The sequence below is a fragment of the Platichthys flesus genome, chromosome 10, assembly GCF_949316205.1.
Source record: "Platichthys flesus chromosome 10, fPlaFle2.1, whole genome shotgun sequence".
NCBI classification, from domain to species: domain Eukaryota; kingdom Metazoa; phylum Chordata; class Actinopteri; order Pleuronectiformes; family Pleuronectidae; genus Platichthys; species Platichthys flesus.
The window spans coordinates 6,100,845-6,116,091 of NC_084954.1; the positions used below are offsets into that span (position 1 = coordinate 6,100,845).

General features: G+C 44.4%; 2 protein-coding genes across 2 annotated transcripts; one reads left to right on the top strand and one right to left on the bottom strand.

Moving 5' to 3' along the window:
- The first annotated feature begins 5,797 nt into the window (after positions 1-5,797).
- On the top strand, positions 5,798-10,556 carry slc35g2a (solute carrier family 35 member G2a). The gene is made up of 2 exons (XM_062397627.1): positions 5,798-6,054; positions 8,955-10,556. The coding sequence occupies exon 2, from the start codon at positions 8,981-8,983 to the stop codon at positions 10,334-10,336; it is 1,356 nt and encodes a 451-aa protein (XP_062253611.1). The 5' UTR covers positions 5,798-6,054; positions 8,955-8,980; the 3' UTR covers positions 10,337-10,556.
- Positions 10,557-12,482: 1,926 nt separating this feature from the next.
- On the bottom strand, positions 12,483-14,659 carry LOC133962288 (pentraxin-related protein PTX3-like). The gene is made up of 2 exons (XM_062397831.1): positions 14,500-14,659; positions 12,483-13,218 (listed from the first exon to the last, which is right to left on the bottom strand). Exons 1-2 carry the CDS (start codon positions 14,627-14,629, stop codon positions 12,599-12,601), a joined length of 750 nt encoding a protein of 249 aa, XP_062253815.1. The 5' UTR covers positions 14,630-14,659; the 3' UTR covers positions 12,483-12,598.
- Between the last annotated feature and the right edge of the window lie 588 nt (positions 14,660-15,247).

Sequence of the window (15,247 nt, forward strand, 5' to 3'; positions counted from 1 at the left end):
TCAAACAACAGGAACAGTTCTGTTGACTCGAGGTTCACTGGTGAGCCACACAAAGAAAACCCTTTCTTTCACAGAGAGGTCAGAGATCAGCTGTAGAAGAGCAACTCTGGAAGAGCAGGAATTTAGCGGTCTCACCCAGCTCAATACAGGAGGTCAGAGGTCACAGCCTGGGTGATGTGTTTATTAGAAGCCGTCTTCTGGTCTTTTTAGTTTGCTTATCAGCAAATTACAGTGAGTACCACAGAAAGGTATTGTGTGCTCAGGTCGATCGCCTGCATTAGTCAAAGAGGTAAGAGCTGGGTCAGAGCAGTATGAAGAATATAGAGGAGTCTCTGTGTCTGTGTCTCTGTCCTCAAAACACGTATAAGGTGAATATGTATAAAGAAGATATTCCTATAGGAGGATCTGGTGCACGTTAGTGTATAACTGATTGGATAGAAATAACTACTATACCGTCTGAATTATATACATTAATTTATTTATATCAGAGTAATAAATGTTCTACTGTGACCGCGTGTCTGTGCTGAGCCAGAGCAATTCCCAGGTTACTGACCTGTATGAAACTGTATATGTATAAAAAGTATATTTTACTTCATGGCTCTTCTCAGGATTTGAGTCGTTCAATTATTTATATAACTAAATTTGTGAAGCTAAAAGAGAGTCACAACAAATGCAAAAACAGAAACACGCTGCATATAGATCCATCATCACTGACAGGTACCAGAATTCAATAACTTCGCATTGAACTACGGCCGGGTTCATCACTTTTCTTGGTCCCCTCCAAACATATTCTGTTTAGTTCCAGCATGTTTTTTCTGTTTGAATGTGTTTTCTTAATTTGCAGTACGTTGAGCTCTCTAGGCCACCGTAGATAAATAATATGGGGGAATAATGTAATTGTATAACTTTGCATTTCAAACCTCTTACATTGCTCCATCATCTCATCATTTACGTCTATGCACTGTTACACAATGGAGCCCTGAAACAGGTCAGTTCAGGGTGTCACAGTTTATCACAATGTTTTGTTAAACAACAGACAGTGTCACCCTCTGCAGACACCTGCCCAGGTGAATCTCTTCTCAATTCTACCCAGCACTGACGCTCGCAGAGGCGTTTTCCCCGAGACTACACCTTCCTCTTTAAGTATGCGTGGTGCAGTGCTGACTTACATAACCACCAGACTTCCACGCCGTCTGCATCTCAATGTCTGGATCCTTGTTTGCTGTCCCGTTGCCCCGATTTAGAGTTTGACGCGGCCTGCAGTGAAACTGTGTACGTACATATACGCAAACATGGACGCACTTGGCTGCACGCACATCCCCGCTCAACGGCAGCTTCCAGCATAATGTATTGAAAAAAAACTTTTCCCAGGGCTGTAACCATGGAAACAGAGGCTGTCTGGTAAGCCATCAGCCCGAGCGAACACTTTGAGACATTCAAGGTAATCACAGGTTTTCAGTGCTTCAGTCAAACATCTCAGTCTCTGTGGGTAAACACCGGCCCCAGGGGGCTTCGCAGGAGCTTTGATGACAGGTACATGGACTCATATGAAACCTTTTCTATATTTTTTATTCATTTCGCCTGAAACACACCGATTAGACGTCTCGGTTACGCAATAAATGTTTTTATTCATTCTCATCTCGGAGGCTGTTGACGAACACAGAGGCTTCATGGGGCTGGTATACGTCTGTGCGCCCTGATCTATTTTTAATTTCCCCTGACCTTGCGTGCTGTGTTTTCACTGCCGAGGATCTTTCTCTCTCCGATTTAACCGGCTACCTCTCTGACTCCTCTCTGCAATCTGTCTCTTGCCCCCCCCCCCCCCTTTCCCCCCATCTCTTCCCCCCGTCATCCTCTCACCCACTGAGGTATTGAAAAATGTATGAGAGGTCCTATTAGCTGGGAAAAAAAGAAACCTATTAGAGGCTATCACAAGCTTTAATGTGAAGCAGGGGGTCATCGTCCGTCACATCCGCCTCCCTCACTGGAACACACACACTCACACACACACACACACACACACACACACACAGAGATGGAGGTGGACACACAGCCAAGGTTTTTTTTAGCGCAATGTGCATGTGTGTGTCATACACCACCATGCAGCCCACGCTCCCACTTCCTGTTAAAGACCTTCCTCGTGATCTCCATCTTAATCTCAGCTGTAGAGTCTCAGAGTTGTGTTTCCCCCATGTTTCCATGTTTGGACTCCCTCACCTCAGCCCCTCCACCACGGGGACCCGGTGATGGATGCGTCCCCTCTGCGGCTGCGGTTCACTTATTTCTGCTCTCATCAGCTCCTGATGTAATGAGAACAAGTCGTTCAGACAACCGAGGACCTCAAGCTTTGAATAATGACATCCAGTAATACTTCATAAACACCCAACGCCCCCAAACCAGCCCCATGTACACAGACAGACCTAATATTGATTGATAACGATAAGAAACCAATATCAGCGGATATGACCTGATTTCTTTGCTCTGAAAATCATGAACTGTTAAATAAACGGTGAATTCACTGTGTCTGAATGGTGATATCTAACTGACAGACCACAGAGGGTGATGTATCCAAGTGTGAAATTGGCAGACGCACAAATGTGCTTTGTGTCTGTGAGGATAAGTGAGAAATACACTGAGAGAAGATGTGTTTGAGAGACAGAGGAAGAGAAGAGAGACGATGCTGCAGAATGTAGAGAAAGAAAGAAACACAAGTTCACTCAAACTCGACTCTGCTGCAACTCTGTCTTTCACCATGTTCTATAATTCATCTCTTCTCGACCAGAGAGAGAGCGAGAGCGGCAGAGAGCACAGAGAGCTTCTTGATTCTGACGCACATGTGCTTGAATTCATCAAAACGCTCCCTGCCTCTCCTCACTCTCCTATCGGCTCCTTCATTCTTCTTCTCGTCCTCCCGGCAGTCGGCTCAGCTCTGCTGCTCTCAGCATATTGTTATCACAGCTACCCACCAACTCCAACAAAAATATGATGAACCTGTGCTCCCAAAACCAGGCTGCAGAGCAGGTGACGGGAATTCAACTAAGCTCTAAATAGCTGTGTCTGATGTATCCGCTGTAACCATGGAAACTCCAGATATTCCTCCTCATCTTTAGAGAAATGGCCCTTAGCAAAAATATGGATTAGATGGGGGGGGGGGGGGGGGGGCGGGGGAGAAAGAAAGAAAGAATAACTGGCCACCACAAAAATAGCCCAGGGACAGGTCCATTATAGAACGAGTGAATTAGTTTTTTCTAATCAGTTCTCCATTCATTCATGTTTAATTCGTCTTTAACAAACAAATATCAGCTACAGTTACATTTAAGTATTACCGAGGTTGTGTCAAACAGCACAAGTTCAACGTCTGACGTGATCAAAGTGCTGATTGGGATTTTTAAGGGGAACACATCTCCAGCTATCCCACAAACTGTCCCTGATACATTCCAGTATGTTTCAACTGGGCACCAATGGTTTCCAACATGGTTTCCTGGCAAAACTCACACAAACCTATTGGGTTTATGGCTTTGTTTAATTACCATTACAAACTATTGCAAACATACCAAACCATCAAATACTGGAAAAAGACATTCTATACTTTTCCTGACCGTATCAAAGATATTCTTTTAAAGCCACAAAAAGCTAAAAGTTCCACGAATGTGAATTTTATTCTTCACTTGATTCAAAGACTTTAGTTCCTGCAACACATGTGAGGAGAGCAAGTTTAAATGTTTTTAAGTTGGTTAATCCTTTGCGAACACACAGTTGTATTTGTCTGAAATAAATGAGATGAGCAAATTTCTAAATTTGTATTCTATTTTCAGAATAATATTCCTCTCAGTTATTGTCCTTGCTGCTGTTAGATTAAAATAGAGTTATTTGTTGTGTTATCAGTATCACCTGTTTTTAACCAGTCAAAATATCTGCTGTGAAAAAGGGACACAAAGTGTTTCCAGGTGTCTAATGTCCTGGTTTTTGATGACATCTTGTCTGGCACATCCTCTTGACAAACAGACAATTAAGGAAATCACCCAGGAGAGGGTTATGGATATTTATAGGCTGTATAATTTATATAATCAAAATATGCGGGGCGATTTGGGAACATGGAGAGACGTAGTTTGCTTTTCATCGTATCTTCATGGGCACGTACTTGTTATTGACCAACGGGCATCTCCAAGAGTCCCAGCTGAAGGAGGAGTCGGCCTCCTGTTCCCGACCACAGCCGCTGGATGTGCGTTATTAAACGGTTCGATGGTCCAGCTGAACAACAGTGAACACAGCTGCAACTGGCAAAAGGTTAATACAGCTGGAAATGGAGCAGAGCACACCGGTGTCGTGGCTGAGAAATGCCAAGGCAATTACTGCCGGGAGATGAAAGCTATGTGACAAAGAGGGAGAGAAACGTCTTGAAAAGCTGCCTCTGCAGTGTTCATCTCTTCTCCACATTCTCATCATCTATATAAACACGTGCTCCTCAGATTGCTTCCTCTGGACAGACTTCTCGTGTTGTAGCCGGAATCAGCAGTTTGGGTGTCACAGCCATTTTGGACTTCGCCTTCCACATCTGTTCTTTCAGCCTCTAGTACTTATCGATATTCTCATGTCCTCGTCAACCACGGCTCTACCTGAACTTGAAGGCCTACAGGATCCTTGCTTGGTTGTTCGGACAACCACTGAACCTTAGATTGCCCCTGATGGCTGCATGAATTATATATAATATAGGAAAAAAAATGCAGTTCATTAACCATTGCATAACACCCTGATCTTTTGATCAATATCGCCCCAACAGTACAACAAACTGATTGGGATGCAAACCCAAAACTTCAGAATGGTCCCTGCACCAACTAGATCTGGGTTCCTCCAAGAGTACAACACCACATGATTAATTATAGAATATAATCAAAGCACAATTCTTAAAACGCCTGTCGAACGGTGTGTGGACAGCTGAGGGGCAGGAGAAGATGGGGGACGTCTCTACATGGAGTTGTGGTTTAGGGATTTAATTTAGACACAGATTGGAAAATGAACGCAGCTTTCCAGATTCCACCTCATGAGCGGTCGCTGGTGGCCCCCCCCCCACCTTTAATTAGTAAGTGTTAACCTTTTCAAAGATATATACAATATATATAAATGTCATGATGTAGAGACATCCCAAAAGGTTGATGTAAAAATTTGCCCGTACAGCTTGAAACACTATAGGTGGCATTATGAGAGTTTAAACGTAACATTAAAACCAGCATTAGTGTATTTCCATGACAGAACAGTCATATCGTTTAATTTCAAATACACAGTTCAGAGTGCAGTATCTATTTAAACAGTGCATTGGTGAAAAGCCATGAAGGAAATCTGTGTGCGTCACTGTGGGACTGCAGAATGTGCAATAACTCACCTCTTGACACACTTAAGAGAAAATGATGACGTCGATTTTGCACACGCAACAAACAGTAATACGTATTTATGTCCTATAGACATGTAGGAATTTGTATGTGTGCAGATTTTTGAGTGTTGACTGTTATTCCTGCAGGTCTATAAGAGGAAGTTAACATGCAGTGAGTGATAAGTGCTGGCGTTCAGGGGTTGCCACGCATGCTCATACCCTATTATTATAGTTGTCCCTTAGGCACACACACACACACACACACACACACACACACGCACACACACACACACACACACACACGCACAGAGACGCACACACACGCACACACCCTCTCTCTCTCCCTCTCAGCTCAGCATCTGTGTCAGAGCTCAGTGTGACAGGAGGCGGTGAAAACACATCTTCCTCCTCCAGCAGCAGCAGCAGCAGCAGCAGAGAGAGGCTGAGAGAGGCTGAGGTGACCGCAGGTGTCGGGTCTGACCGGTGCCCTTGAGGAGGGACACTCCCGACTGCAGCAGCAGGAGGACGAGGACGAGGAGGAGGAGGAGAGGGTGAAAGAGAGAGCAGGAGAACAAATGGACGAGAGGAGGCGATGGAGCGCTGGAGAGATGCTCGGTAAATGACTGAGGCTGACGGAGAGAGCGAGGTTCAACCCGGTGGGATCGGCTGGTCTGCGCGTAAAGCAGGTGAGAGGAGACTCTGTGTGTGTGTGCGTGTGTGTTTGTGTGTGTGTGTGCGTGTGTGTGTTTGTGTGTGTGTCTGTGTCTGTGTCTGTGTCTGTGTAACATGTACAATAAATAACGCGGCTGGTGGTTTATTGATTGGATTACTTATAAAAACGCGACATTACGCGCAGCACTGACTGGGGGAACTGTCCTGATTCAGATGCCTGACGCAAGGCTACAGGGTGAGCGAGTGCGCGCCTTCCTCCATTCAAGACTCGGGCATGGGTCACGGGTTATAACATAATACATGCACACATGATGGATGCTAATGTAACGTCTTCGATAACATACGATAAGGTACGATACAGTAGGTTACGATACGTTACGATACGATACGATACAATAGGATAGTTCACGATACGATACAATAGTTTACGATACAACCTGATACGATGTGTTATATTCGATACAGCATGACTTAATAGGATATGATTCAATACGATACGTTATGATACAATATGATGTTCCATGATCTAAAATGACTATTTGATCAAATCTAAATGCATCACATTCAGCATGTGTGTGTGTTTGCAACCCTCTTGCGTCACAGAGGAACCTAGATAACCTTGAGAATAACATCATACACACACACAGATACACACACACAAACATAACAATTTACATAATATCGTGCAATATCACATTGGCAATATAAACACCCAGGTTTCACGTCTATAAAAACACAGCAGCATCTTTGCTCTGATCAATCATTGACAGTTGTATAATGATCGGCTCCGTTAATATTTATAGTCAATATAAAACACATTATGGTCATGCACGCCTTAATGATGTAAATAAAGTGTAGTAGAAGATGCATGTGGACACCCCAGGGAGAACGTTGTCCACTGTTTAATTGATAGTGAGAGAATCCTCACTCCTCTGAGCTTTATCTCTTGCATCTCATCCTCACATTGGGAATAAGGGGGGGGGGGGGGGGGTTAGCGGCTCACAGGGTGTGGAAACAAGCTTTTGAGGGGAGCAGCAGTGGCAGCAGCAGCATTGCAGAGGCGGGCGACAGCCACAACAGTAAAATTTACAGACGGAGAAGAGCCAGACATGAACATCCTGATCCCTTTTTTGTGTTTTAAGATTTTGAGATTTCGTCTTTGGATAGAGGAAGAAGAATAGATCCTCTTGAATGTTTTCCTGTGCCTCTGGCTGTTGTCCCCTGCTCCCTTGAGAGAGGGAAGTGAAGTTGTGAAACCATTAAGCTGCAGTTTATCATTTTATTCCATCCAGATTCACATCTCATGCATTTCAATCATCCACAGATAATGTCCTCAAAGTCTAAATCTTTAAATCCAGGTATTTACAGCCCATTTGATAATAAATTATTTATGAGCACCTGCCATTTACCAGAGAGAAGCTCACGGCAAAGAGCTCTCGCACCATGACCCTCCTCGCTGCTGTAATTGCAGCGGTGCGACTCAGGCTTTAAAAGTGGGAATACTTCACATCTCTGGAGAGAGCAGAGGCGACACAGTCCACCGCTAATTCTGCCGCAGTCGGATCGTTCACACAGACATTTAAACTGCTCAGTTACAAAACTGAAATGATGTCAAATTTTCCATACACGTGGGATAATTGTCGAGCAGGTGACATGATGAGTTAACCATGAAATAATACATGATTTCAGCCATGTTCAACTGTTTTTTCTGCGCTTGTTACATCTTAAGATTAATATTATGTGAAAATCTTGTATGAATTGGAAATTAATTAGCATTTTCCAAGGAGCATTAATTTTTTTAATGTGATGCTGTCACAATTTACAATGTGTGTTAGCATGGCTGGGGCAGAATGTAGGTATAGATTTATCTTAAGCCTCGGTTTTCTACTTTATTTGGAGTATTTATTTATTGTTAGATCTTTATAATTTATCTAAACATCACATTTTTAAATGAGCTAACTCGAATTGAACGAATAGCTGCATGAGTGATGTATAAATCAAGTCAAGAACCTCAAGAAACTAGACTTGGGGACATTTTTCATTCATACAATAATATATATTTTCTTCTGATAATAGATAATAAAGTATAGTCTTTTGCAAATTTGTTCCAAATGTATATTTGATTAATGATGGAAAAGTGAATGACTGTTGAGTAATACCTAGAAACACCAGGGAAATAACTGAGCGCTGTGCTGCATGTGCTTTGAAGTGAATGAACTCCATGACACGTGAAAGTATCCTCCAGTTGCACAGTGACCAGTGAACTGCTGAGTGTTTTACAACCTCTAATGCAGCACAAGTCCTTATAGCACCTGCACGGCCATATTGTTCTGCTGCAGAGCTCAAACTACGTCAGTTATGAGTTATTCATCCGTGGGGCTCGACCCTGAAGAGAAAAGTTGGAGAGCTGGAGAGGGAAAGGAGGAGGGAGATGTACCTGTTCTAAATTTGACAGACCCATGTGCATAGAGATCTTTGATTTTTCTATTTTCCCTGGTTGAGTGTATTGAGCGGGAAAGGGGGAGGGGACGTGACGAGACGGGGAGCGATAAAAGACAAATTAGGCAGGAAGCCACTGGTTATGTAACTGTCATTGACAACGGTCTCTTTAGCGCCGCCCGCCAAGGTTCTGGCATCCCAGAAGACAGAAAGGGTGGATAATAGCATTGCTCATTTATAATAATGGTTTCGTATGTTTCTTCTGACGTGGACCTGATTGGACTTTAAGCCGAAAAGACCAGTTTTGATTCCTCAGAGCTTGTGTTGATTTCACGCTCACGCTATTCTATCTTGGATATTAAAGATGAACGAGATACCAAGCAGCATTCCAGAGAGACACGCTGCCGGAGGGAGCATGAGTCAAATATATCTTGTATGTCGCTCTTAAAAAAGTCTTTCTTTCTTTTCCTCGCAGGTATCTGTCTTCTCTGACGTTTCAAAATGGAGTCCTCTCACCTCCTGGGCAGCTCTAAGAAGAGAGTGAAGATCCACCCTCACACTGTCACAGCCAAATACGCCACGCACGCCCCATACTCCCCTCAGCCCGGGGTGCACACACACTTCCCTCAACCCGGGGACGAAGGGTACGACGATGCCCCGTCTTTTGAGGACTTTGGCTCTTTCCTGGAGGAGACGTCAGACAGGAAACAGCTGACAGAGAGCAAGAGGTGGCCCCTGACTCTGTTTGGCTCCAAAGACAAGGATACGGCCCACAAACCTCAGGCTGCCGCGGGCGCAGATGGGAGTGAGGTGGCAGCCAAAGCAGCAAAGGGGTCTGGGAGAGGGGTAGGGGAACAGCTGGCCAGTTTTGGGGAAGCATCTGTGTCTGCGTCTCGCCTCACCTGGGTGGGGCTGCTCTGCGCCGCACTGGCTCACGGCTGTTTGATCGTTCTGACCCGCCTGGCCTCCGAACGCTTCAGCCTCGGCCCCCTGTTTCTGCTCTTAGTTCGATCCATCTTCCAGCTCCTCTCTGTGGCTGTACCACTGCACAGGGGGGAGAACCCCTTCGGACCAGAGGGCTACCGCCTACGGCTGTTCTGTTACGGCATGGCCTACTCGCTGTCCCTCTGCTGCGCCTACTCATCGTTAACCTTTGTCTCTTCCGGAAATGCCACGACGACCTGGCGCCTGGCCACCACGGCGCTGTCGGCGACCCTGGCCTTCCTGCTCCTGGAGGAGAGGCTGGGATTGCCTGATGGGATCACCATAGCTGCAGGGCTGTGTGGTTTGGGCCTTGTGTTACTTCCCACAGTAGATGAGAGCAACTCCGATTCACCGACCGACCCGGTCGTGTTCTGGAGAGGTGCTTTCGGCTGGTCTCTCTCTGCGCTCGCAGGACTGTGGATGGCGCTGGCGCTGGTCGGGTACCGTTCCCTGAAGGACAGGGTGGGAGTGGGCACAGCCTTGTTCACAGTAAGCTGGACCGGCTGCCTGCTCGCCCCAGCCTCCTTGTTTGTTCTCCAGGAGGGTTGGTCCTGGCCCGTGAGTGCCCCAGCTTGGGGCCTGGTCCTGGGCCTGGTAGCCTGTTCAGTGGGAGCCTTCCTGGGGATGACGCACGCGCTCACACGCCTCCACCCGGCTCTGGTGTCCGCCTCTCAGAGCCTGGAGGTACCCGTGGCCATGCTGCTGCATCTGGCCGTGCTGCCGTTGGTTCCCACTGCGCCTGAGGTCGTTGGGAGCGTGATGATCATACTCAGCGTTGTTTGGCTGGTGGTGTTGAAGCTGCTCCCCTCCCGAGGCGGCGGGCGGCGCCAGCGGGAGGAATACGAAGAGATTCTGGACTCACCCATCAAATAAACACCTTCTCTCTTCTCTTCACACGTCCACGTTCTCCTCTGCTCACTCCCTCCTTCATCAGATCGTTTCCAGTGTACATAAGAGACTGCTAAAGTCATGATCGGAGCTTTATCTATTTTGTATCGTCCTCTTTTGCTTTTAGGGAAAGTGCCAATATTGTGTGGTCTGTTCTAGTGACGATGTGATGTGACATTAAAATCTCTCTGATGAACACAATGCATTCCTGAAGCCACTTGTAGTCAAGATGTCATCCTGACTGTGTGTGTGTGTGTGTGTTTGTGTTTGTGTGTGTGTGTGTGTGTGTGTGTGTGTGTGTGTGTCTGTTTGTGCATGGCTACATTTCACAGGATTGTGATGTCGGGTCACGTCTAGCAGCCAGCTGAGGTTTGGCCGAGGGTTGATGCTATCTGCTTGGCTGCTGGTTGGCAGATAGAGAGCGAGCAGATGATGGCATTGGCATACAGATAAGAAGCAGGGAGGGAAGGAGAGTGATGGCCGATGACGAAACAGGGATGAAAGAGAAAGGTCGGAACGGAAGGGAAGCAGAAAGGGAGGGTGGTGCTGTGTCCGGGCAGCTGGCTGATAAAAACCCACGGTCTGAACTGTCATTATGCGTAATAACTACCTGTCCAACACACCAGCTCTGACACTCTTCTTTCTGGTTCTATCCTCCTCTATTCTCCTCATCATTTGCCTCCTGCTTTCACCCTTTGTTGCTTTGTCTCTCCATCACAACAAACGAGCAACACCCGACAAAGCGCCCATTCATTAGAATCCTCACTCGCACGCTAGGCAGATGGAGACAAATGCTTCTAATGAAAACAAATGCCCCCGAGTTGGACATTCCACAGAGGGTACTATGGTGATATTATGATGAGGATAAAAAAAAACTCTTCAGATCTTCATCCAGCTGCAGTTTTAAAAATCAAAGGTGCACGTATTGACTGGCATGGGACCAAGAACACATTAATACCATAGATGTGAGTCATCCGCTGGAGAAAATCAATTAAAATCAATTAAACTCACACATGTTTTAAAATGGTGAAATGTAAGTTTACTGCAGTGCAGATGTACATGTGCAGCTGACACAGAGAGGTCACCTGCAAAAGTTTATCTTTAAGTTATTTTTTATCGTGAAATTGGATTCTGGGCATGTTTTAATAGTATGTATGACACACACACACACCCACACACACACATACATCAACATATACAGGCATACATACAGATATATAAGAAGCTTGTTCGTAGGTTTAGGTTATTATTTTAAATTATTTATACTTTTAAAGTTTACACTACAACATCTATTTAACAGCTGTAATAGACCCACACTACAGATTTTATATTAAAAAAAGACTAGTTCCAGTTTATAGAGTCATGATTTATGTAAACTAAAAACCTGTGAATCATTTGATATTAGCTCCCTTTTTAGCCCAGTATGAGACCAGTATTAAGTATAACATATGATGTCATTGACAGTTTTTTTTCTTCTGCATTTTTACTTTAAACCTTTTAGTGACTTTTTCTAATAATACTTGTAATGGAGAATATTTACTCTATTTCAAGTAAAGCATGTTTTCTTCTTATTCTTACACAGATTTCATTCAGTTTTCTCTCTTACATGTTCTCTCTGTCTTTTCATTCCTTTCCAGCTCAACGTTTTATAGAAACTATAACTCTGGTCAAGGCGAGCCACTCTATGTGGTTTATTACAGTGTACGTGTGCTTGTGTGCGTGTGTGTGTGTGCATGTGTTTGTGTGCGTGTGCACAGCTACAGGAGAGAAGGGCGGCAGTTCTGGCAGGGTTTCATGAATCATAAACACCCAGAGCACTGTGAGACGTGGTTTCTGAAATACAGACTCTTAAAGCAGCTAATGAGTTGGGGGTGAGACCTGCCCAGAATGAAACACTGTGCTAATCCTCAGACACACTCACTTGTGGTCGAAGTTATTTGCAGACATTCACCACAACCACACAAACACTGAGGCGATGGTGTAAACTCTGCAAAGCACAAACTGAAGTCTGGACAAGCACGTGTGTAAGAATAGGCCATTGATGAGTGTGTGGGAGGAGGGAGGAAACCTTTCCATGCGTCTGATCAGGTGGTTCAATCCGTTTTTAATTCATTGTAACGAACCCACATCTTTTACAATACATTTCATTTTTATTGTTTAAAAAAAGGCCATTAAAAAAAAACAGTACAGAAAAGTGAGAATGTGCAAATCAATATTACTGCAGTGTTCCCAGTCAATTTGTCTTGATTATCTTTCCCCTCTCCTGGATTCATGTGTCTCCTCTGTCTTCCCTCGCCCCCCCGCCTGCTCTATCAATTTGATCAGCTGCAGGTGAACTCGCTGCAGCTCTGTTGCTATGGCGACCAGGGTCCGTTCCATCGTGGCCATGTCCAGCGGGGGAGTTACTTCCTGCTCCTTCAGGCCTGATGGGATGAGAACTGCCCCCAAACCTCCGGGTCTTGGTGTCGGTTGGTGTCTGGTCCTGGTGTCTGTCGCCGCTCTGTGACCTCTGCCAGCAGACGTGACCTTCTCCTCATGTCTGCTGTGCAGGAGCGTCTGAATGGTGGCGTTCAACCTCCTCTCCCTCTCTGCCTCCTCCTGCCTGAGCTCCATCAAACCGCGCCGCAGCCCGAGACTCGCCTGCTCCGCTTGGGCCCGGCACGCCGACTCCACGCTGGGTACGCACTGCTGGCAAGTCCCCCTGGCCATCTTCTCCACCTGTGCTCCGAGAGAGACCATTCCTCCACGGCACTGGTCCAGAGACGCCAGCAACATGAGCTGCCTCATGTGTGAGTCCTCCAGAGTGATGAAGAGCTTGTCCCAGCGAGAGAACCCTTCAGGCTGGCATGGTGCAGGCTGAGACTCGGCTGTAGACAACAACCACAAGGACGCATAACTTATAAAGTTGAATAGACAACTACAAGGTTGTTAACATTTATATTAACCAATTATAAACCAATATGATCAGAGCAGTTACTGGTTGTTGTACTTAAATTAAGTGGAAGAAAGCAACTGGAACAATAGGGTGAAATTTGAGTGGAAATGAGAAATCTATTTTCAAAGAATACAGCATTGGGATATAAAAGGTTATGGTACAAATGGATTTCATAATCAAGGCTACAATAAGGTCATAAAAGAACAAATATCTCCAAAGCAAAGACCATGGAACTCAAAGTAGCAGCAAAGTAGTTTTGGTATTGGAAAATTTAAGCAAAGTACATAAATCTTGGAATAGTATGCTATTTATTTATTAATTTGCTCATTACTTCTTCATAGAGTAAAAATATTTACTCCATAAATTGACCTGAGCAGTTAAATGGTAGCCCAGTGACTATAAATGATTTAGCCGACCAGCGTTCTATGGATTGACGACAGCATGAGTCAAGATGAAGAAGATTCTCTAAAGTGATGGAAAAGGTTCAATACACAAAACAGCGTAGTCGCCATACACGTGCTTTCTACCATTGCCTATACACATAAAAAGTAACAACAGGAAATAATTTCATTGCTGGTTGATTGATACATCAATTACAATGTCAATCACAAGCTGTATTTATGAAGTATTTTTGGAATAAACATACAGTAGACATATGTAATAAGACAGAAACATACACAATACAGTGGTCTCACACCAAAGAAAACATATATCACATATGGCATTCAATATACTTGAGGATAGTATTTTAATCTTCTATTTTTAATTAGAAAAGGGGTTTGTGATTTTAAAGCTTTATCTAATTTATTCAATTTACGAAAAACACACTATTAAAGTAATTTTTCCCAATAGCTTGGTTTATTTTGCGTTAACGTTCCTCAAATTGGTTCTATAATTTAAGTAGTTTGGTGTGATATGAGAGCAGAGATCTTTTTTAATAAGTAAACCCCTTCTGGGATCTAAAGATGTTTCATCTGCACAAATAAATTGCACATTACAGAGTCTGTATCTTTGTTATACGGAAAATGGAAGTAGATCAAGAATGAAGCCTTGCGGGACACCAATGTTACAATCCAAATCTAATAAAGCACTTTGAATGAATCTTACAGCTTGATTAAATCAGGCAGGGAAACCAGAGATGCTGATTTTCACAATGAGGCATGTGTTCAAACAAGCAGGAAACAGAACTACAGCAGAAATAAAGGAAACTCACCCTCCTGCTGGTCCTGAGAGATCTCATTGTCATACTCGTTTGCATAGTTCCCTTCATACTCAACCTCGTTCACACATAAGGACGAAGCCACGAGCAAACACAGCACGTGACAGATTCTGAACACGTGCATGAGGAAGCGTTGGCAAGAATATCACAAAAATAATCTGTTAATAAATTCGGAAGTCCTCTCTGACCCTCCTTCACTGTATGTAAAGCTCTTCACACTGAGCCAACTGTTGTGGGTGCTTATAAACTGGGAGAGAGGAAGAAGGAGGGTGAGTGAGTGAGGGAGGGAGGGAGGGTGGGACAGATGTGGGGGGGCTGTTGTTTAGGTTGGGTGAGTAATGCTTCGGTGGAGGAACTTTGTTAAAAGTCAAGCTGAATGGGAAATAGAGGCATTGTGAGGAAAGAGGGAGAATTACAGAGGTACGTGGAAAACATGGGGCGAAGGTGATGCACAATTTATGTTAAATACTAACAACAACAGACATGAGCACATATGTACCTTTTACTTTTCCACTCTCATTCACTCAGGGTCAGAGAAAACACAGTCGAGTTATTCTGCAACTTGTAAAGTAGCCAAGTTGTCAGTGTGAGGTCAAAATGTACGACATGCAATCTCAACGATTGAAATAACCCTCTATTCAGTTAAATCTCTCTTTTTTTGCTGTATTTTTTACTCTATATGTAATTCGATTTTTGTGCTTCGGAGATTTTTCATAAGTTCAAAGGGCTCGCTTAATCTTTT

Excerpts from the sequence above, each read along its gene's own strand:
- slc35g2a (XM_062397627.1), top strand. The coding sequence starts at position 8,981 with ATGGAGTCCTCTCACCTCCTGGGCAGCTCTAAGAAGAGAGTGAAGATC.
- LOC133962288 (XM_062397831.1), bottom strand. The coding sequence starts at position 14,629 with ATGCACGTGTTCAGAATCTGTCACGTGCTGTGTTTGCTCGTGGCTTCG. Across the intron at positions 13,219-14,499 it reads CTCTCAGGACCAGCAGGAGG|CCGAGTCTCAGCCTGCACCA; the intron begins GTGAGTTTCCTT and ends TGTTGTCTACAG.